We start from the raw sequence: 26,236 nt of genomic DNA, 5'->3' as shown, positions 1-26,236 counted from the left end.
ACTAAGTCAGGTGGTGAGAAGATGAATTGGGGGGAGAAGACCGCTTCAGTGTCTGCTGTGTGAAGCGTGAATTCCGCAGTCTGCTGTGGCAAAAAGAGCCTGTTCTGCAGAGTCAAAGGAGCCTAGATTGAATTTGTGGCTTCTGTTTACTGTTTAAGGGCTTTGAACCAGCTATTCATTCTCGTCCAACTTCAAGGTGATTAGACTTGCCTTAGGGAGTTTTTGAAGGGATTGTGTAATTTTTGAAAGGTGACCAATGGTGATGCATTTCTCTGATTGAATGTGTGGTTCGGGATTAGTAATCCCTATCTCATTCCATTTTTAAGATGTTACTCTTATTTTCAGATTTTATAACTGGATGTGTAGCTTTTAACAGTTTTGTTAGAGATTTCTCTTATTCCTTATTTGAAAAGGCAAAACTGGGGTTTCATGCATAAAAATTTAGAAAATATTGTATCAGTCATTTTTAGCTGAATTCCTTGATTATTAGATTGCTTATAATAGAATTTTTAGGTGATAGCCATAAATTTTAAAATTTCAAGTGTTGTTAAAATAAAATGTCAATCATTCTTTCGAGATAGGCCGTCACGTGCTGAACATTCTTCAGGAAAAAAGGTGCCAGTGTTGAATATGCAGGGTATTCCCTTTGGCCTGACATTTAAACTAGAAAATGGCTTACTTCACATACTTCGCTATTACCTTTTCAAGGCTTAATATTGCCACAGAATTGCTGTAATAAAGTTGAGCGTAATTTCATAAGAAGTGATTATTTTTATAGCCTTATCAAAATAAGTAAAAAACTGATGGAGAAAGAAATGCACAATGTAAGTTCTCTCCAAGTCCCCTTTAAACACTCCACTTAGGCCATTGGCTTACCTGGCCCCCCATATCGAACAGCCTGAAACCACAGGTGATCCTAGTGAAAGAGTAATATTTCAGGAAGGTAAGGGCACCATAAAACTTACACACTTACATCAGGAAGACCTTTTTACCATCCAGATATTCACTACTAAAAAAAAAGCCGGAGAGAGATTTCAAAATCATTTGTCTAAGAATGCCGCTTTATTCTGGGTAATGTGATTCACGTGAATTTTTGAGAACTTCATCTGTATGTTTTAGTCGCATTTTTATACCAGATAAATTTTTATAATTGCTGCGAGTTATTTTCAACAAGTAATCAGAAAAGTTTCTTACATCATCAACTGCCTATTCAGGCAATCCAGATAACATGCTATGATCCACCCTGACCCTCTCTGTCAGCCACTAAAAATTACCTCCGAGCATGCACCAGTTTCTCTTACTAGTTTTGTTGTTATTGTTGTTACAGGAGACTTGGCGAGAAAAGTTTAACAACTCTGGATGTGGGGCTAATTTAATAATATGTTGTTGTGTACTAAATTTAAAAGAACTTCATTCAGCAAATGTTTATGTATTCTATGCCTGCTGTGCTCCAAGCACTGTTTTGGTTCTTAACTATTTATAAATAAAGGTGACAAGAACAGCAGAAATCACCAGGCGGATTAATGCAAAGGATGAGATTCCAAACCACTGAAACTTGAATAGGCCAGCAATCTCAAGCATCCTTGACATCTGAGTTTCAATGCCAGAGTTTGTAGAGATTGCATCAACAGTGGAATCTTTCATTAGCCACAGATATGAATCTGCATCCAAGCAACCCTGTTGATCCTTGGCGACAGTGAGCAATTTCAGTAATGGAACTGCACTTGAAAAGCCAAGGCGGGCAGCTCCAGCCTGTGGTGGCTGATGACCAGAAAGCAATACTTCACATCTTATTTATAAAAATACCTGCATAAGTAACCAGTTATATTTCTTTTTGTAAGAACAGCATCTTAAAAGGCTGTGAATTTTAAGTATAATACTCCCTAATGCAATTATTAATGGGAGATTTTAAAACTGACACAGCTTTTGTGACTCTTCATATTTTTTAAACTGTCACTGGTGAGTAGAGAATTGGAGAAACTAGCATCACTGAGGCCCCAAAGCATTTCACATGAAATACCCAGGTGTGAGAGCAATGAATGTTTAGACTTGCTTTCCCCCTGCCTGGAAACTCAGTACAGTGTCTTTTGAAGTTTCCATCTTGCAGAATTAGAGTAAGTGCTTTCATGGGTGGAAGGGAGTGCTTCCCAGGCAGCCATTCAGGAACCCAGGCTCCTTCCATCTTGTGGCTCTGCCATCCTCTGATGCAGGGATCAACAAACTATGAACTGTGAGCCAGCCTCCTGGTTTGGTAAATATAATTTTCTCAGAGTACAGCAACGTCCATTTCTTTGTATGTTATTCATGGCTGCTTTTGCCCTACAACAGCAGCACTGAGTAGTTGTGACAGAGACTGTGTGACCTACAAGCCAGAAATATTTACTATCTAGCCCCTTAAGAAAAAGTTTGCCTGCTCCTGGGCTAGGCTCTTGGAGTCCTCTTCAGGGCTCGCTGTAAGACAGCCTAGAGACTTCTATGGCTGTGTCTGGAGTGATGTATATAACCTCCTCCTCACTCTATTGGCCAGAACTCAGTCACATGGCCACATTCTATTGCAAGGGAGGCTGGGAAATGTAGTCAAGCTGTTTGTGCGGGAAGAAAAGAAAACAGGTTTGTTTAGTGAATGAGTAGCCAGTATCTGCCATATTAGCAATTTCCATTTACCAGAAATATTGAAAGGATTAGAGAAGTTGGGGATAAATTGTGCGGCAGGTCCAGAATTACAGCCAGAAGTCAAAATTCCTTCTACATGAATCTATTCATAAATTCCACATCACAAACAGATATTCTGAACTCATATCATCAGGACAAGCTGTAAGGAAAAATGGAATGAGCTAGAAGTGTTGCAGAAGTTTCATATGGAAAGGCTTGTGTTTGGACTGGAACACAGCCAGGAAAAAACAGCTAGCTGTCTTCCAAGAGAATGCATGGGATGTGTTTGTCATCAGGGTGCATAGCCTGGCCCCCTCCTGCACAGTCAGACACCTAATTTTGTCAGCAGACCTGTATGGATCCATCTCCCATGGATGACCCAAGCACATGGAAATCAGAGCATCAGTTTGCTGAGATAAAGAACAAAGATCAGCTCAAACATTGTCTTGCCTAAAGCTGAGACATCACTCTATACATCTCCAGGGGCTACTATAGATGGAAGATTTCTTTTAAACTCTATACTTAAAGTTTTGAGAGTTTTTATCTATTTCCTTCCATGAGGGATGATTGATATTATCCCTTCTTCATTTCCTGACTTCTGTTGTACTGTTTTTATGTTGTCAATTATTTTAGTAGTTAATTTCTATCAGTATAATCCCTATGGTTTTAAAGCCTATATTTCCATACTTACTACATTTGCTATACCACCAGTCTCTGAAATCCAGGCTCTTTTCTGAATTCCTTGTCTTGATTTTTCTCTTATTTGGCTGGATTTCATCACTATTGGTATCGTCAGGAAGCAGGGCTGCCATGCATGGTTGTCCAGGCTGTCCACAGTGCAATTTGTCCATTTATAAGGAATATGTTCCAGCAGATGGTCAAGTGCCTTGAAGAGGGGAGACTTTATAGTCACTGCAAAAGTGCCCCTGGGCTAGTGGTGGGTCTGTCAGGAAGTATTCTCTGCTTCCTTGAAAATATGTCTTATGTTTGTATTCAAAGGAGAACTTTTTTTAGGTAACACTTTCTTTTTCTCAGAGCTTTATAGCTATTGAGAGGTTTTTTGTTTTAAAAATTGAGCACTGCACCCAGTCCTTTCCAATCTTTTGAGTGACTGGATTTTGTCATTAAGGAATTTGGTTTTATTTTTTCCCCAAGAGTTCACAAGTGTGGTATCTCTGGGTTTTCTTCTGTTTGAGAATGTCTCTGATGTCTTTACACTTGTAAGTCAACTTGGTCCATGACCTGTCCCACTCCCAGGGGTACAGTTCCTTGGTGGCCTTGAAACTGCTCCCCCAGTTCACCCCAGAGGCCCAGATAATGGCAAGCCCCAATTCCCCTGCCTCCTTGAGAATAAGAGGAAGAAGGGAAAGGTTTTTTTTCCCTAAGAATGTTTCGTTGACTTTTCCCTGAGTTTGCCTAATCACCACTTAATCAATTCTCTCCAAATTGGAGAGAGAGCTGAAAATATCTTCACCAAAATGTGAACACAAGTCCAAGGGCAGGCAGAATGACAGAGTTGTCACAAGCCTGAGCCCAAGTTCTGGAGTCAGACCACCTGTGTGTGCATTTCAGCTCACTCCCTACCAAGGGGCCCCTACCTTTTTTTTTTTTTTTTTTTTTGCGGTACGCGGGCCTCTCACAGCTGTGGCCTCTCCCTTGCGGAGCACAGGCTCCGGACGGGCAGGCTCAGCGGCCATGGCTCACGGGTCCAGCCGCTCCGCGGCATGTGGGATCTTCCGGGACCGGGGCACGAGCCCGTGTCCCCTGCATCGGCAGGCGGACTCTCAACCACTGCGCCACCAGGGAAGCCCCCGGGGCCCCTACCTTTTTTGTGCCATGTGTCCCTTTGGCAGTCTGGTGAAGCCTGAAGACCGCTTTTTCAATGCTTCTAAATGTCTAAAATAAAATATGTAGCATTACAAAGCAGGCTGGTTGTATTAAAATGAAGTTATCAAAGTATTTTTAAATGTGATGTAATAGTAATATACAAACCACAAGATCTGGAAGCACATCTAATAACTATTATCATTTCAAAGCAGTGACGAGTGTAAGCAATATTTGGAAACATCTGTGCAATTGTAGTGTGATATAAAAATACATGTGGGGGGCTTCCCTGGTGGCGCAGTGGTTGGGAGTCCACCTGCCAGTGCAGGGGACACGGGTTCATGCCCCGGTCCGGGAAGATCCCACATGCCGCGGAGCGGCTGGGCCCATGAGCCACGGCCGCTGAGCCTGCGCGTCTGGAGCCTGTGCTCTGCAACGGGAGAGGCCACGACAGTGAGAGGCCCGCGTACCACAAAAAAAAAAAAAAAAAAAAAAAAAAAAAAAATACATGTGGGGCTTCCCTGGTGGCGCAGTGGTTGGGAGTCCGCCTGCCGATGCAGGGGACATGGGTTCGTGCCCCGGTCCGGGAAGATCCCACATGCTGCGGAGCGGCTGGGCCCATGAGCCATGGCCGCTGAGCCTGCGCGTCCAGAGCCTGTGCTCCGCAATGGGGAGAGGCCACAACAGTGAGAGGCCCGCATAAGGCAAAAAAAAAAAAAAAAAAAAATACATGTGATTTCTATTGCAAAAGAGCCTATGGTACAACAATACTAATGTAGCTCATTGCTTACATTTATGACAAAGAAGTGTTAAATGTCAGCTAGAGGTCAATGAAATTAAAAATCCGGGTTTCTTGTCCAGGTTTGAAGACCCTCTGAATTCTATACAAGAACCCCTGATGCTACCAGGGGCAAAAGTTACTTAATTTCTCTCAACCTTAGTTTCCGCATCAGCAAAATGGGGGTCACAATAGTGGATACTGTATAACTGGTAGCATTAGGGGTCCTTACAGTAATGAAATAGTGTGTGTCAATCACCTACTGTAGCTGGCACAGTGACCACTCAATAAGTAGCACCATTATCAAGGATGGTAGACTTTTGAGTGCTTGTATTTCATGCTCTTCACTTAAAAGTATTGGATAAATTATGTATTGCTGAAACACTATATGAGCATTTGTTATTTTTATAATCATAAAAAAATTATTTTCAGTTCAGAAATACATACGGCTAGCAATCCCCTCCAATACAAAGGAAATCTAAATACGAATCTCTGCCATTGAAAAATGGGACACAATTGCAATGAGACTCTGATTAGAAGTTTCTAAGTGGTTTATTCTTGGTTTTAATTGACAAACATGGACCCAAAATTAAAGGGTTTCTCTGTGTTTGTTTTCCTCGTTCTTTTTACAAAACTAAAACTCTTCACTCATTACATTGCTAAGCACCGACTTAGTCATATGCTTAGTTTCTTCCTCATTTAAATATATTTTGGGATGTGGTTCTATTTTTTAAATAAATACATTGTAAACCATTCTGTGGGGCCTCATTTAGCAATCTAACTCAATGCAACTTGAACGTAAATTTTGGCTACCAGTATTACATCCGGTTCCTTCTTGATGCTCCATAGAACCAGGCATTTTCATGCAGGAGTGGAGCTATTTCCCATTGCTCTGGAAGTCTCAGCAGTTAGGGATTATGTTGGTGTTGCCTTTGTGCACTACCCAGTCGCAGCTTTAAATGAAAGGACAGACCTTATGTACGAAGTAAGTTCTAAGCTCAAGACGACAGGGGCCATGCATGTCTCCCTCTCTGCTGGATCCCTGATATCTGGTACAGGGCCTGGCATGGTAGTTGTTCAGCAATTATTTATTCAATGAAAGGCTTATTTCTACAAGAAACATTAAAGGTTAAACTTCAGTTTTCTAAGCTGAATGTTATCTAGGAATTTTCACATAGGATGCAGAAAGCTTTTGATTGATATGGACTCTTTACATCTCAAGTTGACGAAACCTGCTGAAAAGTTCAAAATTTAGATCCCACAATAGCAAGTCACTGTTTTGATTCACTCTTTTTTTTTTTTTTTTTTTTTTGGTGTACGCGGGCCTCTCACTGCTGTGGCCTCTCCCGTTGCGGAGCACAGGCTCCGGACGCGCAGGCTCAGCGGCCATGACTCACGGGCCCAGCCGCTCCACGGCATGTGGGATCCTCCCGGACCGGGGCACGAACCCGCGTCCCCTGCATCGGCAGGTGGACTCTCAACCACTGCGCCACCAGGGAAGCCCCTTGATTCACTCTTTGCATTGATGGATTGCTTAGGGAACATCTCAAGGGAACATGGGTATTAGAAACCAGTTCAATGCCATAATAACTGTATACATTGTCATGGGAGACAGGAAGCATGGAACTCACATCAAGGTTGAAAACTGGCTAAGACATTTATTCTATTTACAGAAAAAAATCATATCTAATATTCAGATTTATTGTTCATAAGTCATCCCACAGTAAAATTGTGAAATGTCATTATCATATACTGTATTTCTGTATCTATATCTGTATTTGTTGATGTGTCTACATCCACAGGGATCCACAAACAGTTCTGTAAAAGATCAGACTAGAGATATTTCAGGCTTTGCAGGCCAGACAGTCTTTACAGCCACTCAACTCTGCCATGGACATGGCTGTCTTCCAATAAAACTTTATTTACAAAACCAGGCAGCTGCCAGATTTGTTAGTTTACTGACCCCTGATGTGGACTGTAATTGTCCTTGCAAACTTTTCCCTAATCTTCAGCACCAGGAAACAACCATTTCCTCTGCAGAGTGTATCATTAACAAAGCTGCTGGAAGCTCTACACAGAATGCTACAGATTTTTTTTGCACTTCAAGTGCATGGACTTGTTTTCAAAGCTAATCGTAATCATTTCTACGCAGCTTTAGAGTAAGTGGAGTATCCGCCTCCTATTTGAGTTCTTGGTGGCATCTAAGGCCACATCTGTTAGCTTTGTTATAAGGGTATCTGTGGCATGCATACGATACAGTGAAACGTCTTCAGTTTATTGGTTAAATTGTTTTCATTTTACGTAAAGGAATGAGTGGGGTGCCAATGCAAAGCAACAGTCCTGAGCTAAGATGGATATTAAAGCCATAGCTTACAGAGAAGGAGGAAGCAAAGCCATCTGGAGACAGGGAGCACATCCTAAACTGATTTTCTGCATACTGTATGCCCCAGGAGAAACAACAATATCAGATAATAATAATAATACTATCCAATTAACTTTCCCAGAATCACGTGTCCGGAGAAAACCATTGTATATATGCACGGGTTAATTTGACAATAAAGAAGGTCGTTTTCCAAGTGACATATGTCCTCACAGCTTAAGTGACTTCTCACCATCTCCCTCAAGACAATATACTGAGAGAGACATATAGATGGGTATATCAATTCCTGGATGTCAAATTTAGGGGAAACCTCTAGATTTTTATTTTTAAAAAAATGTGTTTGTATAATAGTAACATAACCCAAAATTCACATTTTTTGCAACTCCTAAGACATTAGATAATTTAATTTTTAATAATAGGTACAAAGAAAAAGAAATGAACAGTGTTGAATGTCTGTCACATTTTTTATAGCACTTCATGGATTTCAAGTATTATACAATTCTGGGAAAAAGTAATAATAATGATGTAAGATTTTATGATGGAATAACCAAATATTCTGGGCCTGCTGCCAATACTTCTCAGTGATATTCTGGAATTAAAAAGTGAGTGTCGAGGGCTATTTAAGAAGGTGGCAGCTACTTATCACGTTCTGTGGATGAAGAGTGTCACTGGCCTTACCAGTAAACAAAGGATGTAGCAGCCATCAGGCCATCAGCCACTTCAGCCAAGACTGTGCACCCTGAGGGGATTCAGGATGGAGAAAAACAGGGTACTGACCCTAGATAGTTAAGGTGCATATCAAAGGAACGATTTCCATGAGTCCAGATTCTCGCATCTTCCCATACATAGAAAAGCACTAAACTCATTAACTTGAGATGTTTGTTTTTCTTTAATTAGCAGAAATCTTTTGATGTTTAACTACCTAGTTTGTTTTTGCAAAACTCCTATATATCCTGGCTCCTCCCTTACCTGTTAGGAATACTCCCTTTTATAGCTGTCTGAGAACTTGTCTCCTGGGCTTAAGTCCTCAGGAAATTCTCCAAATAAAACGTAATTCTTAACTTTTAGGTAGTGCATTTTTTTTCAGTCTACAGACCAGACTTCTTATTTAGAAGAAAAATTTATTAGCCATTGAAACCATAATATGATTATCTTCCTTGACAAGCTGCCACATCAAGATATTCTTTACAATAAATTACTCATCCATTTATTTCATTTTTCTGTCTCTCTTGCCACCAGCAGGTGCATGTGAGAGAAGGAAATGAGGAATTCCAATATGGTTGCAGGAGAGTTCATTTTTCATTTTGTCAAGGGGTTTCCCCCTCCTGCAGCCGGGATAATATTTCTTGAAGATTGTACATTTCTATGAATTGAGAAAGAACAGCTTCCAAATTCATCAACAATCCATTAAAGTTGTTCCAAGATACGTGGAATTAAATAGAGTTGAGCCCCACCCACCCCTGTACAATAAGAGATATGGATTGCCCTAGAAGCTTGAATATAGGGAATGGAAGAAACAAAAAGAGTTACGCTGCAGTGCAGTTAACCAAGCATTTAGGAGATGGGAAGAGAATTGGGTGGAACCTCTGGGTGCTGTGTCAGCTGTCACTACAAGACAAGCCCTAAGTTCTCTGTTAGACCTGCGCACACCTCCCACGTCCTCAGTTCCAAGTCGTCCATCGCAGCGCTTCGTGCTTCTCTGAGGGGCTGGTTTTCTGAAAATGAAATGAGATGATACACATTAAAATACTTTGGAGGAAGTAGACCACAGCTTTGTTTGCTATCTAAGATTATCAGTCTTAATTTAGAATTGTTATGAAATGTACCTTCCTAAATATGGTTCTCATCTTAGAACACTTCTCAGGTTGCGAGAAAGGAGACCAATTGGCAGGAATTATACCTACGACACCACGCAGTGTATGCTAGTGCTATAGAAGGTGTTAAGAGTAAATCCTCTCCATTAAAAAGATGATATGTGACAATAGGACAATAAACGCACCATGAGAAATGCTTAGAAGAGAATCACATACTCTCAGAACAGTCAGCTTCAGTAATTGAGATTCTTAATTTCTCTCTTCTTCGCTCCCCACGTTTACTCCATCAGCAAATTCTATCCATCCTCCGACAAAATAGATCCCCTTCTGTTTCTACTGCCATCATCTTGGTTCAGAATACAACCATCTCTCACTTAGACCACTTCAATAGTCTCTTGGTCTTTCTGCTTCCACGTATTCCTCTTGTCAATGAAACAATGTTGCCTGCCCTATCCGAAAACAAAGGATGTTGCATCACATCACAGTCATCACATTACAGCCACGGGACTCAGGATAGAAACAGGATGAACCTAGAAGTCAGCCACTGCAGCCACCCCCCACGGTGCACTCTGAGGAGACCCAGGGTGAGAAAGTACAGGACACTGGCCCCAGATAGCTGGGGTGCATATCAAAGGAACGATTTCAGTGAGCCCAGACTCTTGCATCTTTCCATACACAGAAAAGTGCTAAATTCCTTAACTTGAGATGTCTGTTTTCTGTAATTAATAGTAATCTTTTGATGTTCCAACTACCTGGTCTTTGTTGCAAAAACTCCTATATATCCTGGCTCTTCCCTTAGCTCTTCAGAGCAGTCCCTCAGAGCTGTCTGAGAGGCTGCATCCTGGGTTTAAGTGCTCAGTTTTGTCCGCCAAAGAAACATAATTCTCAACTTTTAGGTGGTGTGTTTTGGTTTTTTTTAGTTGACAGTCTCTACAGTTAATCACCCACCAGCAGCCCGGGTGATCCTTTTAATACACCAATCAGATTATGTTCTCTTCTTCTGAATACCCTTTACTAACTTCTTTCTCACTGCATTTTGAGCAAAATTTAGATGCCCTGCTGACCTCTAAGGGCCTGACAACTTTCCTGAGTGCCTATGTCCTATGGCTCTATTGACTGAAAAAAATGCACCACCTAAAAGTTGAGAGTTATATTTTATTCGACATTCTTAGGACTTCAAGCCTGGGAGACAGCATCTCAGATAAATGCTGAGAAAACTGTTCCAAAGAGGAAGGGGGGATATAGGAGTTTTTGCAACAACAGCAGTCTTTCCCAAAGTCGTATTACAGATTAAGTTCTTCAAGTTAGTTTTAGTCTGTCTCCCACGATAGACTGGAAGCTGGGAACAGAGTTATATCCATTTTATTTGTCACCGTACCCCCAGCACATTATGCATAATAGGAACTCGGTCAGCATTTCTTGAAGGGATGGATATGATATTTAGGGGGATAATATAGGGTCTCAGATCATGGTTAAGCTCAGTTATTAAATGAATAATTACTGAGCTATTAGTTACTGCGTCTATTACTAATAGTTACTGAGTCTATTAGTTTCATAGGGCTGCTGTAACAGATTACCACAAACTTTGGTGGCTTGAAACAAACAGACATTTGTTCTCTCACAGTTCTGGGGTCAGAAGTTCGAAATCAGTTTCACTGGGCCAAGACTAAGGTTCAGCAGAGCCATGTTCCAACTCGAGGCTCTAGGCTCTAGAGAATCTGTTCTTTCTTCCAGCTTTTGTTGCTGCCAGCATTCCTTGGCCTGTGGCTCTATCACTCCAGTCTTTAAGGCCAGCATCTTCAAATCTCTCTTCTCTGTCTTCACATCCCCTTCTTCTCTGTGAGTCTAAAACCTTCCTCTGCTCCCTCTTGTAAGATACATGTGACTGCATTTCAGGCCCACCTGAATAACCCAGATGTATTAGTCTGCTCTGGCCACCATAACAAAATACCATAAGCTGGGTGGCTTGGACAACAGAAATTTGTCACACATTTGAAGGCTGGAAGTCCCAGATCAGAGTCCAGCAGGGTTCAGTTTCTGGTGAGGGCTCTCTTCCTGGCTTGCAGACGACTGCCTTCTCACATCTTCGCATGGCCTTTCCTCCGTGTGTACACATGAGGGGGGGCGCAGGGCAGTGGGAGAGAGAGCTCTCTGATCTCTTTTCATAAGGACACTAGTCCACCTTTATGACCTCATTTAACTTTAATTACCTTAATGGAGGCCCCATCTCTAAATACAGATACATTGGGGGTCATGGCTTCAATATACAAATTTGTTGGGGAGGGGTACACAATTCAGTCCATAGCACCCAGGATAATATGTCATCTCAAACTCCTTAATCACATCTGCAAAGACCCTTTTTCCAAATAGGGTAACCAACATTCACAGGTTCCAGGGATTAGGATGTGAATGTACTTTGAGGTCCACTTTAAAGCTTAGCACAATGAGGAAGCAAAATTAATTGCTAAACTTACATATACTCAGGGCTGCTCAAACGTGATTTGTGTCAATGGGGAGCAGTTGCTCAAAATTAATAAACAAGGTAAAGCAGAATAGGAACTGATGAGGACTTATATAATTATCATTGTAAGAAAACTCAAGATAAATATGTCCAGACACTGAGCCTATAAGCCAGGGGGTTATTATTTGCATTGCCAAAAAAGCCTTCCTCTCCAGATGGATTGATTGTCTCTTAAGTTGCCAGTTCTATAAATGCATTTTCAGTTCAACTTGATTTATGCTGAAGTTTTCAGAGAGGGCTATTGAGGAAGGTTTTTTATATCTATCTTTGCTTTAGCATTTACTTCTTGTGATATAAAGATAACAATATAGCTGACATTTATTGAACATTTACTATGTGCCAAGAACTGCACCAAAAGTTTTATACATGCATTTCATTTAATGCTCACAAAAGTCCCATATGGCAGGTACTATTATTATCCTTTGTTAACTGATACATGACCAGAGGTATAGAGAAGTAAGGAACTTGTCCAAGACCGTAGCAAGGAGGTGGCAAACAGGTATGCAAACCCCAGCATTCTGACTCTAGAGCTTGTACTGTGACCCACCACTTGATATTGCCTGGAAAATATCATTAAACACTCCATTTCTAAAACTTGCCATGGAGAGAAATTGTTACGAAAGTTTATATCAGCATCTAGCCCTTTAATATAACAGATTTTTGTGTTGTTAATAGTCAGGGTTATCCAGAGAAATAGAACCAATAGGGTGTGTGTGTGTGTGTGTGTGTGTGTGTGTGTGTGTGTATCTATCTTTATCTCTATCACTACATAGTCCTATCTATCCATCTTCCAATCTAGAGCTAGAGAGATAGAGAGATGGATTTATTTTAAGGAAGTGTCACATGTGATTGTAGAGGCTGGCAAGCTTGAAATCTGGAGGGCAGCCTGGCAGGCTGGAGTCCCAGGGAAGAATTGGTGTTGCAGCTTGAGTCCAAAGGCAGAATTTCTTCTTCCTTGGGGACCTCAGTCTTTTTCTCTTAAGCCCATCAACTGATTGAATGAAGCCCATCCACATTATGGAGGGTAATCTGCTTTACTCAGAGTCCACTGAGTTAAATGTTAATTTCATCTAAAAAATATCTTCACAGCAACCTCCAGACTGATGTTTGACCAAATATCTAGGCACTATGACTTAGCCACGCTGACACATAAAATTGACTGTCACAGGTCTACGTCTTCTCAACCCGGCACCCATATACACATCTCCTTAACTCATACTTAATCTCAAAATAAAGACAATAACAAGATGGTACTTTTGCCCAACCTGATACAACTAGCCTGCACACAACTGGAAACACACTAATCTTTTCCCTAGAAAAGGATGCAAACATCTTGGGGGATGTTCACTCTTCTCCTTGATGTCCTGTAACTTAAATACTATGGTGTAAAATCAATACATCTTATCTGATAAGGGGATAAGAGAAGGGAGAAAACAAAGATATTTTATACACACACACTGACAACCATATTAATAACAAGATAAGGAGTAAATACTCGTGACAATTACAGTCCTCATTTCTGTAACTGGTCATGCTGCTGTAGCTGGTACTTATAACTACCTTCTTCCAGTACCCGTTCTCTACTCCACTTGTCGTCAGCGAGTACCTCAGCCAACCACGTGGTACTTTACCTGGTGGGGTGACCCAGCCTTCATTCCTGAAGAGTCCGAGCCATTAGTATTCCTGCCTGGATTGGGTTGTTGAAGGTTTCCATTGACTTCAATCACAGGCCATGGTAATACAAAGAGATGCCTAGGAGATCTGTAATCCAGACGTTCTCTTACCTCCATCATGAAGTAGCAGCACAATTTCCCCTTGGTAACCGAGGCTGACCACCCCAGCACAGTGACAAGAACTCCCTTCTTTGTTCATTGAGAAGCACGAAGAGCCCAAAGTGGCTGGGTGCCGATCTTAACTTTCACTTCGGTGGAATCATTCTGTGTCTCCTGGTGAAAATGTTCCTCCCTTTGGAACTAAGACTCTTAGATCAGCAGAGCATAAGGTTGCAGTGACAGGAAGCAAAATTTTACCAGTGGATCACTAGGAAAAAGTGAATGGTGCCACTCCCGTTTCCATCTCTTGATTCCACTGTAATGGAACAGATGTTCTTTGAGGTGTACTGAGCTGCAATACTATCACTCCCATAAATTAAGATCCTTCACCTGCTTTAAAATTCAGTCCCTTGCAAAATCACTCCAGCCCAGTGTGTACCCCTGTGTTGTGTAGAGAGAAAGTAGATCTCATGTGGTGCAAGAGTCCAAACATGAGAGTGAAGGCCACTGCTCGGTGTACCTCACACACAGATGTTATCCTTCCTTGACTAGTGATAATAAGAACCAGTCGTGGGAAGGAGACATACATGAGCCATCGAATGGCCTTTGTTGTAAGTGAGCCTATAATTAAACATTCCCACAGACTAGCCCCCTTTTATTCCACTTCCGGCTTGGCTATGAAGGTCTTTTGCTGGACGGCAGAGAATAGAAATCTGCATGAACGAGGATTTCTAACAATTCATCAAACCAAGTGAAAAGGTCTGTTTGTCATATGAAAGATAGTGGCAGGAATCCATTTTTAGCTCCTTGTTGCTGTACTCATGTGTGAAATTACCACAGGGGAAGATACTTGCCTGTAAAAGAACCCTTATTGGCCTTAGATGTGATTGGCTGCACAGAATATACTGCCAGATGAATTGGTTTTGCAAACCAAACAGAAGGCCTCATAAACTGAACTCAGATGGCAAGGGGGACGTAGCCTTGCCCCGAGTGACAGTGTCAGGCCACGGAGAGGCAAAGGCCCTGGTTGCTGCTTCTCTCCTTAACAGTATGATATTTGGAGGATAAGTTGTTTCCCAAGTTTTTAAATCTTAGTGATATCTTGGTTTTCTGATATGGATTGAGAGACCATTTGGCATTTGGACTAAGGTACTCATTGATTTATTTTCTGTCTCAATTAGATTAGCATGAATTTGGGATTATTTCCTCTCTCCTAATTGGAGAAAGAATGTGGAAGGAGGCGTGGAGGTCAGTATTCTTAGTCCCTAAAAACAACCAATTTCAGTGTCTGTCGATAGATTGTGTGCCATGCCCACATTTGATATTTTCCATGCTATGACTTAGGAAAAAGAAATATTGCACTATTTAGCCAGAGAAATTTAGCCCCTTTTTATTTTCTTAAAAACAAAAAAGAATGAAGAAAAAAGAGGAGGAAGAGAAATAAGAGGAGATAAGACTAGGAGACAAAGCAATAATGAGGCAGGTCCAAAGAATTTGAAAAAGCTTGGGCCTCTGAGGGGAATTTATTTCCAGTTCAGTAAACTCAGAAGCAGAACTTTTGCATTTTTAATGCCCTTAAAAGTGATAAAAATGATCTTGTTAGGTTAGTGCAGAGCCAAAATTAGGAGGTCAGGTACCAACTTGTTTATGTTGATGTTTCTGTGGAGTCAGGTCTGTCTAGTCTCCTTGCCCTGAATAGCAATTGACTCAGATTCAGCAGCAATAGATCAGGACCAGGCAGAGCCTTTTGTCACAGGATCCCACCCAGGCCACAGCTTACAGCCTGCCCAGCAATGACCAGCTTCCTCTGGTCTTCTTCCTCTGGTCTTCTTCTCCCCACCATTCCATTCCCAGGTTCAAGGTGTGGTCCACAGCCCTCTTATACTCACACGGCTGCTGAGAGACGTGTTTTCATTGGTGAGCTGTCCTCTCCCTCCCGGCCCAGGACACTCAGCAGACTGGCTGTGATCCACAGGGTCCACCTTTCAACCCACATATCAAGTGGGGACCCAAGAGACCTTGGGGACCCAAGAGACCTTGGGCTCCCCTTTTAGTTACAAAATCCAATTTTACCTACCCATAATATTTGGACTTAAAAACTCCACGATGGCAGCATTATCTTTAATTATGATTCATTCTTTTTTTTTGAAGAATTAATGGATTGATTCTTTTTTTTAATTTATTTATTTTTGGCTGTGTTGGGTCTTCATTGCTGCGCGTGGGCTTTCTCTAGTTGCAGTGAGCAGGGGATACTTTTCATTGCGGTGCTAGGGCTTCTCATTGCTGTGGCTCCTCTTGTTGCGGAGCATGGGCTGTAGGCATGTGGACTTCAGTAGTTGTGGCTCCTGGGCTCAGTACTTGTGGCATGCGGGCTCTAGAGCTCAGGCTCAGTAGTTGTGGCACCCGGGCTTAGCTGCTCCGCGGCATGTGGGATCTTCCTGGACCAGGGCTTGAACCCGTGTCGCCTGCATTGGCAGGTGGATTCTTAACCACTGCGCCACCAGGGACGTCCCATGATTCATTCTTTTAATTGGTATTTTGCTTAACTTTGTCACTGATGTGTCTTTAAATTACCCTGGTACCTAAGATCTCCAAACTGTGTAATCTGATTCTGTTTGAAACAGAATTGGGCTTATTTATCCCTTTTAGTCTAGAAATCTTGGTTAGATGTGCCAGTTGATTTGGCTTTATACGTGCATTTTATATCATGGAATGTGGTAGTATAGGGGAGAAGATACTTTGTTTTTCACTGCAGAGTATTCAGGACAGTTTCCCAAATTTAATTAAAAGTCTAATTTTTCCCAGGCATAACTTGCTGCTGAAATTGCCAGGTCAGTCCCTCTACATGGAAATTCTTCCCAGCAGCTCTTGAACCTCACCTTTACCAGCCTGTGCATATAACCTTGGGAATGACCAGTCACTGCTTTCATGGTTCTTCTTACCCATGATTGCATTGACTTCTGAAGCAACTGCTAAATTTGTAGACTCCCAGACTCTACCTTCTTAGATGTTTTCTGCTAAAGAGTTTAAAATGTGGAAAGGTTTGATTACATCTGTGTCTGTTTAAAAGAATAAAATTGAATAAGAACTAGAAAGGAAATCATTATTGTGGCCACATGTCCTTTGTATACGTGAAATCCTTCCACGTCAAAAGCCATGTCTTAAGGCAAATTAGAAATATCCTTGAATTCATTTCTGAGAAGCTTCCTTATGCAGTTGAGAGACCAGTTTCAACTCCTTTGCTCACCTGCTATACATGAGAAGCCTTCAGGGGTGGTGTTCTTTCAGGCTACTCAGCTTCTCTCAAGAAAAGTTCAGAAGGCGGATCCTATCAGGTCAGCAGTAGTAGCTCATAGACGTGTGTGTGTGTGTGTGTGTGTGTCCACTAAAAGAGAGAGACAGAGAGAAAAATACATGCTGGGTAAATTTAGAAAAGAATTATACAGGGGAAGGGGACTCTCCAAGTTTTTCAGTCCTGTTTCCTCCTAGCTATTGAGAAATTTTCTTTGCCTGTATCTTCTTTCTAATTTGACCTTATTTTCTCCCTCCTTCCAATTGTATTTTCTCTGAGCTTCCTCAGCTCTCCAAGTTAGACCTAAATTGGATTTAAATCTAAATCTCCCCTTCTTCTCAGACAACTTCAGGAGCTTTACCCAAGTCTCAGTCCCCTGAACCCCACTTTCCTAGGAAACCCACCAACTGCTCTTTTCCATGTCTTTCTTCCACCTCTCACAAGCGACATCGTTTCTGATTCCAACGAACCTTTGTTTTTTTTGGTGACAGAACTGCCATACATCTCTCTTTAAGAACTAAGAGAATCTTTTAACTTTTCATTACCTATTAAATCAAAATTAGTTCTGGTCATTAATAGGCCCAAGTGGAGTCACTGAGCAAAAGCAGCCAGTCTAACATCAGGAACCTTGTAAGAGCCATGTCACACAGAGGCATACACCGTAAAAGGCCTCTTTTAACGTGCCCTCTCCGGGAAAGAAGGAAAAACCAGGCCCTCCATGTAGAGGCAGTTCACATTCAGTGAAAGTAGAGCTTTAACCCACAGTCACTTCATGCCCTACCTCACGCCTCTCTGCGGTTGCCCACGTTCTCCTCTGCTTACCCCTGCCATCTTTTAGTCAACCCAAAAAAGAATACCTCCCTTAAAAACTGCCCTCTTCCCCACATAGTATAGTTGATATATTTATAAATATACTTTGAAATGGCTTTCAAACCATGTGGTTTTCTACTTGTCTAGATTTAGGCCCATTAAAGTCATTCGTTTATTAAAACTCGACTTAGATGTTTAATACCAAAACTAAAATGAAAATTTGGTCTGTCCCTAACTGATGTGCTGAATGTCCCATTAGCTAACTAGTAATTATATTGAGATGCCAGCTGGCTAAGAGCTAGGTTTCATCCCTAGTTGGAGGTTAAAGAGCTTGGTACAGATTTATCATCAGTCTTCCAAGCCACCCCATTCTGAATAATGGCTCGTGTCCCAGTCATTTTGCTTTAAGCAACACGCAGACGTTCTCCTTATGTACAGCAACTGCTTTCTGATCCTTGCTAGCAGTGAGGCCCGTCAAGATGGAAAAAGGCAAGAGAAAAGTCAGTAGTGTGTACAGTGGGGTAGTGAGAAAGGGTGCATCCTTTTTCAGCTTCTCAAAATTACAAGTCAGATAAAATGCAGGCAAAAGTGCAGCACCGAACACACAGTATCTTCTGATGGGCTACAGTTGACTGTGGTGAGGACCACGGAGTACACTTCAGACAGCAGCCCGTATTCTTAAAGGGAGGCAGCAAACCTCTACCTGAAACTCACCTTATCTGTCACCGGGAGATGGCTTTCCAGGAACTAGGCATGAGTATTTCTTTGCAGTAAACAAATTAAGCAGCCTAGAATATACAGAATTTTTGTTTGATTGATTGTTTTTTTTAAATAATTGCCCTGTCAGGATAAGTGCAGCTTCCAGAACTGAGGGTCATCCGATTAGTTACCCCTGTTAAATTTTCTTTTTTCTTGTCAATCTATAAAGAGGAGAAAAGTGAAACTTTTTCTTACTTTTTAAAATACAAAGCCTTTCTGTAATTATTTTTAACATTCAATATTTCTCCAGATTAATCTAATGCTTGCGTTACTGCTCCCATTTTGGGTTTGCGTGTTAAATGAAAACTTTCTCTACCGACTATTAATAAAACCCCTTGGGTGACTTCCAAGATGACTCTGTCATATAAAATTCCATTCTGTCTGTATTTTGAACAATTTTAGAGTGAATTCTGTATGATTAAATGGAAATGCATTGTACGTAAGGTATGTGTTGTCATTCTAAAGCTGTGTCCCAGGAAAACAGTTTGTAGTGGTTTTATCACTCAACTTGATAGTTCCATGCCCCAAAAATGATTGATTCAGGTATTATTTTTTACACTGACAAAGGCATTAGCTTTACAAAAAATGGCTATTAAAATCTTTGTCATATTGATCAAGTCAGAATATAGGAGCCAAAATTAGAAATTGAGGGGAATTCAAATCCTTCTCATACCCTGTATCAGATCCTTTCCTGTCTCTACATTATTTCAGTTGCCAAATCCTGTCCACCCCAAGTTTATGGAACGTCCTCTGCCAGTCCTCTGGTCAGCAGCCTACAATCTTCTACCCAGGCTCTTGCCTTCTACATTGCTCCTCCCAATTCATCATCACTCTCCTCTAACTGATCACAGGTTTGAAGATGACTTTTGGAGTCAATGATTAAGGATCAGTGCTATGACTTCCCTTTCAAGGAGTCTTTGTTTAGCATTTTATGTATGAGCGATGACGTTGGATTGAGTTGAAAGCTAAAACATTTGAAATACACTATTGGTACAGGCTGATTTTTTTATGGTTTCTTTCCTTATTATGAAACTTTAATTAAATTCATTCAAAATGTAAACAAAGAGCAAATAACACTTAGTAGATGCCTACACTATGCCAGGCTCTGCACTTGACACCGGTCAAGAAAGACAGAGTCCCGTAGTCAAGGAACTATAGGAGAAAGGCAATTTCATCAATGATTATATAAGAGTATTGTAACAGTCTTATATGTAAGGTCATTGATGATAAGATAGTGCTGTAATAATAATAACAATGGAGCCAATGTATGTTGAACACTCACTGCAAGGTAGGCAGTAGGATGAGTGCTTCACGTGCTTTACCTAATTTTATCTTTATAACAACTCTATAGAGTAGGTACAATTATTATCCCCACTGTACTGATAAGGAAACTTGGACCTTGAAAAAAGTTGTCCACAATGACAGCCAGAGAGGAGTGGGGCTAGATTTGAATCCTGTTTGTGGTTATAATGCAGTTCTGATCTCAGAGCCCCATTCTTTTTTTTTTTTTTTTTTAAATTTTATTTATTTATGGCTATGTTGGGTCTTCGTTTCTTTGCGAGGGCTTTCTCTAGTTGTGGCAAGTGCGGGCCACTCTTCATCACGGTGCGCGGGCCTCTCACTATCGCGGCCTCTCTTGTTGCGGAGCACAGGCTCCAGATGTGCAGGCTCAGTAATTGTGGCACACAGGCCTAGTTGCTCTGCGGCATGTGGGATCTTCCCAGACCAGGGCTCGAACCCGTGTCGCCTGCATTGGTAGGCAGATTCTCAACCACTGCGCCACCAGGGAAGCCCCCAGAGCCCCCATTCTTAATCTCTCGGCCTTCATCTGCTGCAACAGGGGCGGCCTCACACCCAAGACCTGAAAAGTTCTCACTGGAAACTGGAGGTGCGTGAGGGGATTTTTGAAAATGAGAGTCATTAACAAAATATTTGAAATGTTGCTCATGTTAGGAACAAACTCATTTCATTTGCCAAAGTTTCAGGTAAAGGATGAAGCTCTTGCATGTAGAACTTCAGGAAGCAAATCTGGGGGTAAATAAGTTTTCTGAGATCATATACAGCAGTCCTGAGTTAGTGGTTTTCTTTTGCTACCATTTTGTTTGACAAACAAATTCATAAAGAAAAAAATTATTTTCACTGGGAAAAACTGAATTAATCAAGCTAATTAAGTGAAGCTGTTACAAGCTGAGTCTAGTATACAAATCCATCTGAGAAGGTATTATCATATGAGTATGAAGGATAAAGGACTTGTAGGACAGGGTGAGGAGTGCTGTAGAAAATCAGAAAGTGATCTTTAGTCTTAACTACCTTGCTGCTGCTGCTAAAGAAAGAGACAGAGAGACAGAGCGGTAAAAAAAACAAAAAACAAAACATCATAGCAGGAACTTTTAACCACAGGAATATTTTTTCTAAGTGCCATTTTCAAAACCGCCTTTCCTATTATTAAGCATAATAGCCACCTTTTATAACTCTTTATTATAACATTGCAACTTAACTTTATAGACTCTCTGGATCCTTTTCCTGTTTTCCTTTCTTCCAGCTTCCAATTAATTTTTGTCTTTTTTTTTTTTTTTACCAGTTTTTAGTTCTTTGACAGTATGAGCATAAAAAATAAAATAGGAAAATCAAATTGATCCTTTTTTCCCAATGGATGCAAGATGTAGTCAAGACTTGGGACAACAGCTGTCAACTACAATGGGAGTTGGTAGGCCATAAGTGCATTGCCTTGTTTTAATCTATCTGTACCTCTGTTTCTCCACTGAGACTATTAAGTCCTTGATGGTAAGGACCGTATGTTTTCATTTCTCTTTCCCCAGCACATAGTTCAAAGTTTAATACAGAGAAGACATAGAAGAAAACTATTGGTTGAACGAAGGAGTGAATGAATGAATGAAACAACAGAAATGGCAACACTCATACTGTTACCTCCCTCTCCCCCACTAACTAACTACTCAAGTAATTCCAGAATAACTACTCAAGAAGGCCCAGAAGGTGTAGTTTTTTTCAAAAACATATGTAAATTCTCGGGGAAGTTGTATACACCAATATTTTCTTTTTTTTTTCACCACAAAACTCTATATGAGTTGTTGAGCAGTAGTTTAGGAACAGAACACTATATATCCATCCCTATTTGGTTTTGTTTTTAGATTAATGGAGCAAGAATGAAATGTTATACTATTTCTTTCTATCCAAGGATAATCTAATCTTGCAAAGACAGTTACCAAAGTCAATAACAATTCCTACTCAGAAGACAAATAGTGTCTGAATTGGATTAAGGTGAAACAAAAGTGCCTGATGCAGCTGTGTCAGTGAGGGACTCAGTGTTTATGGCTTCATTACAACCTTAAGTGGAATATCTCTATTTCTTCCGTGTTTAATGAAGTCACAAACAACCAACTCTTTGTTGAGTGATATTGGAGAGTATTTGCTTTTAACTTGTATTTTAATTCGTGATTAACTAACTCTCTCTCACATCAGGTACTCAGAGATGGGTGCTTTAGGGAATATTAGCTGAGTGTTCCTCTGTGTTAGCCACAGAGTCAAGAAAAAAGATAAGGAGAGTCAGTAAGACCAAGACAGGGTAGAAGAGAACATTCACCTTCCATCAAGATCCTTGGCCGACTCATCAAGCTGCCTGTCACGGCTCCGCTCCCGTCTCTGTGCCTCATTCATGGGTAAGTGCTTCTGCTCTGGCCGCTAAGTGACTTGGCTGTTGTGTTGTTTAGTTTTCAGGACTTTATCTCCTGTCTTTCTTCACCATCCTCCTCGGCCTGGTGCTCTACTCCTCCACCTCCACATACATAGCCCAGGACCCCCGCGTTTACAAGCAGTTCCGCAATCCTTCGGGACCCGTCGTGGACTTACCAGCCACAGCTCAGGTGGAGCCTTCAGTCACCTATACCAGCCTGGGCCAGGAGACTGAAGACGAGCCCCACGTTCGTGTGGCCTAGGACGACACCCTCCCAGCCCACTGAGGACACCTCCGCGGCCGTGTGTCCGCCCGTCATCTCTGTTTTGTACATAGAGAAAGGTATTTATTAGGTGCGGTTTACACAGGTGGACTGCAAGGTAGCGAATCTGAAAGCCTGTAAAAGGCATAAGCTAAACATCCCTGGAGACACGGGCTCTGATCCACCTGACCTGGGGAGATGCCTAGCTAGTGTGTATCCGGGTCACAACCCCCCTGCATTAATTACTGTGAAAATGTTTGAATCAAAAGCAAGTATTATTGTTTGTATTATTACGGTTACTGTTACTACACCGACTTCCAGGAGGAGCTTTTGTACTCCTGATGGGAACTCTCACCAGACCCACTCACATGTAGTTAACATCAACCCCACTTTTCTATGGCGAGTCACTTTTTAAGAATCACACTTTATTTTTGTGCGCAGTCTCTGAGTGCTGCATGCCACAGGAGCTCCACCCTATGGCGCTTCCTTATCCTAGGGACCTGGGGGCTCGCAGTTTCCTCTGTTACCTGTTGGATTGCCTGCTCAATACGTATTTTGTGCTGTGACCCTTGTGGGGAGTGGCAACAGACCATATAATTCTCTATTCTAGGAATAGATATAAAACAAACATTTTAGCCTTTTTATATTTCAGTCTCTGATTCCTCCAGGCCATTGCCTTTCTGTTGTGCCACAAGATTCTGCTAATCAAGTCCCTGTAATAACAGGATAAGGAAAGTTCCGTTTCTGCGGCTTATGGGAAACCCCAGAAATAATATTATTTGTGCTTAGGGCAATACATTTTTTTAATCTTTCTGCTCCTCCCTATGTTCCCTCTTCAAAAAATATATTGGTTTTCCTTTTTCCCCCTAGATTCCTTTAGTGATAATATGGAAATCAATCAAGGCATTGGAAAAAGCCATGGTCCTCTGCCCTCTTGTGTGACACCCTTTTTGAAATACACCAGCATGGGAAATTACCTTTACTGTGGAGTGTCATTGGTTGTTTGGCCTCCCAACAAAGTCAGGGTGCTGGTGTGGAACAGTCTCTGACGAGAGTTTGATTGAACTGGCCATTTTGTAGTGGTAAAAATGCCACCAATGAAAAAGTCTGGCACTGTGGTCATATTTGGCATCCATTCAATAGCGGAATATATCACACAACATCCTTATGGGTACAGAGAATATTACAGGGTCCTGATAAGGCTTTGAGGGGTGTGTCACCGGTCTAATTTTGTTGCCCTTAAAATAGCCCTTTCTTCAAACACAGAAAATCAAGAAACACCACAAACCTCTATGATTTACAATAGATTCTACATGTCAGTATGTGCAATAGTCTTTACCTTTGGCTGGCTTCAATACGATTCGAAAAGATCCTCGATAGAGTTACAGGGTTTGTAAAGGGAAAATAAATGTTTGGGGCAATTCAAATCAATACATCTTAAGCAAGCAAAGCAAAACATCAGAGGGGTCTCTGTAAGGTAGAGAACAGATCGCAGCTTAGTCAGGATTTCCGTAGTAGCCTGAACAAGGCCTAAATACGGCTGGCAGAAGCATCCCATGCTGTCCGCCAGCACCCATGTGACACTTCTGCCTGCCCTCTACCCCAGGACAGGTAGTCCTGCCCTTGGAGTTGGAGCAGACAAACTATCTTTTCTGACATGCAGATTTTATGCTCATCTCTGTTCAATCCCCTTAGAAACACGTTTTATTTTCAGTGAAAAAAAAAAAAAATCACCATTAAAGCTATATCAAGTTAAAAGAGCTTTGCCAATGTTTGCTCTCAGCTACCTTTTAAACCAATTAAATACCTTTCTCTGAATATTTTGTCCATTCAGATCTGAAGACCTTTAAAGACTGTGGTTTTACTTTTGTGTTTACATTCCTTTGGTTTGCATAATTTGCTTGATTTATTGCATTCTTAGTATTTATTTTAAGCCAAATGTTTTAGTCTTTTTTATTCATTTTTATGACACTAATTTGTAGACGCTTAGTAAAGTCTTATGAGAAATAAGTGGATGAAAGTATTTCCAAGTCGACTCGGTGGACTGGGAATTTTTTTCAAATTTAAATTTCAAAAGGGTTTGCAAATCAGTGGATGGCTACAAGTTGCCATCTGAATTATTTTCTAGGATATTTTAATTGACTCCACTGTATGGAAACCAAGTGTGAATGTTAAGGTGAATTCACTGTATACCCTTTACCACCCAATGTCCTTGTACACAAGATTTTCATGTCACTGGGGTAGCTCACTGTGTTGGTTCTTCTCCATTTAGAAAGGCTGATAACGTACTGAATTGTCTGAGATCAGGAGTTCCAGACTGACCCTTCTGGGAAAAAAGAAAATAGCATGAAACAAACTCTTTTTCCGTGTCAAAACATCGATCCTTTGGGAGTGGGGTGGGAAATGGGGGTAGGACATCATAAACTCTAGCTGTTTGAGTTTCTGAAAGTTCATAACCTCAGTAGACACCAGCAAAAATTTCAGCTTTTCAGTCCACCACCAACCACTCTCTCCTCCACAAATGAGACTTTAGCAATTTGTCTAGAATTTGGTTGGGTAAGCAAACCTTAGCTCTCCTAAGTGGTGGTCCTCACTTACTCAATGACAACTTGCACTGGGGATACTGCTCGCCTTGGTCACACTTTCCCACAGCTCCGAACTCTGAAATACACAACCAGGTAGAACAAGCAATGGACAAATTTGCACCACTGTGCCCCATGAAAATGTTTCAATGTTTAGTTTAGGTATTGCTAACTTGTGCTATTAACCTTTTGACAAGCAGTGTAGTATTGTTTGTTTTGGGTTTGTTTTTGATTTGTAACCATTTAGTAGTCCCCAGCTAGCTACCAGTACAGATTTTACCCCATGGGTAGGATTCTACTGTCAAGCCACGTAACAAAGCACACTAATCCAGACACTGCAAATGGAAAACATGAACCAAAAAGGAAATTGACACCGATAAGTTGAACAAACTCTCCATTTTTGATATTTGCATGCTCCCCTATGGACTGGCTGTGGCAATGTAATGCCTGTATAATGTTTTCAAATAAAAATAAATGCTTTATGAAAGCACAGAGTTCTTGGTTTTCTTGAGTGTTTGTCTGCACTATGACAACCAGGGAAGCAGTTCCTGTGGGATGCTAGAAATAGCAACGAAAGTAGATAGCAGGGTACGTGTCAAAATAAAAACCAGAAAGAAAATATTTCCAAATTAGGAAGGGCACAGTTGGTCTCAGAGCTGTAGCTTTGAAAAGCCAAATTAAACACATTTGTAATTTGCAAAATTAATTATTTATCTAGGTACTTAAGGAGGCTCTGGGGCTACAACCTCCAAGCCCACATTTAAAACACATGTAGGACAATTATAAATTTACCCCCAAGAAACAATTTCTCATAAAGAAGAAAGTTTTGTGTAAGCTGCCCTCGGCACGACGCCAGACACAAAGAAAGAGCATTAACATTTATAAAGCAGGACTGTTTGTGTTTCTGCTCTGAACTTACACAGCATCTTGTCATGGTCACTTCTCCACTAACTGCAGTCACCCAGTAATTTTAAGTACCGAGAAACGATTGTATATAAATTTACATGTTCTTGTCATTTATGTTCATAATCAGACCTCAAAAATTAAATGAGCTAAAAAGACTGTGTGTCCGAGTTATATATTTAAAATCTTAAAAGAA

At 41.1% G+C, this 26,236-nt stretch overlaps 1 protein-coding gene across 1 annotated transcript in view; it reads left to right on the top strand.

Moving 5' to 3' along the window:
* The window catches only part of SLC35F1 (solute carrier family 35 member F1), a 414,631-nt gene extending 389,000 nt beyond the window's left edge, over positions 1-25,631 (top strand). The window contains exon 8 of the mRNA XM_032651819.1: positions 22,331-25,631. Coding sequence (XP_032507710.1) covers positions 22,331-22,555 — 225 coding nt within the window. The 3' untranslated portion in view covers positions 22,556-25,631. The remainder of the gene's footprint in view (positions 1-22,330) is intronic.
* The last annotated feature ends 605 nt before the right edge of the window (positions 25,632-26,236 follow it).

This window comes from Phocoena sinus, chromosome 12 (assembly GCF_008692025.1).
Source record: "Phocoena sinus isolate mPhoSin1 chromosome 12, mPhoSin1.pri, whole genome shotgun sequence".
Lineage (NCBI taxonomy): Eukaryota > Metazoa > Chordata > Mammalia > Artiodactyla > Phocoenidae > Phocoena > Phocoena sinus.
This window is presented reverse-complemented; position numbering and strand designations above follow the sequence as displayed.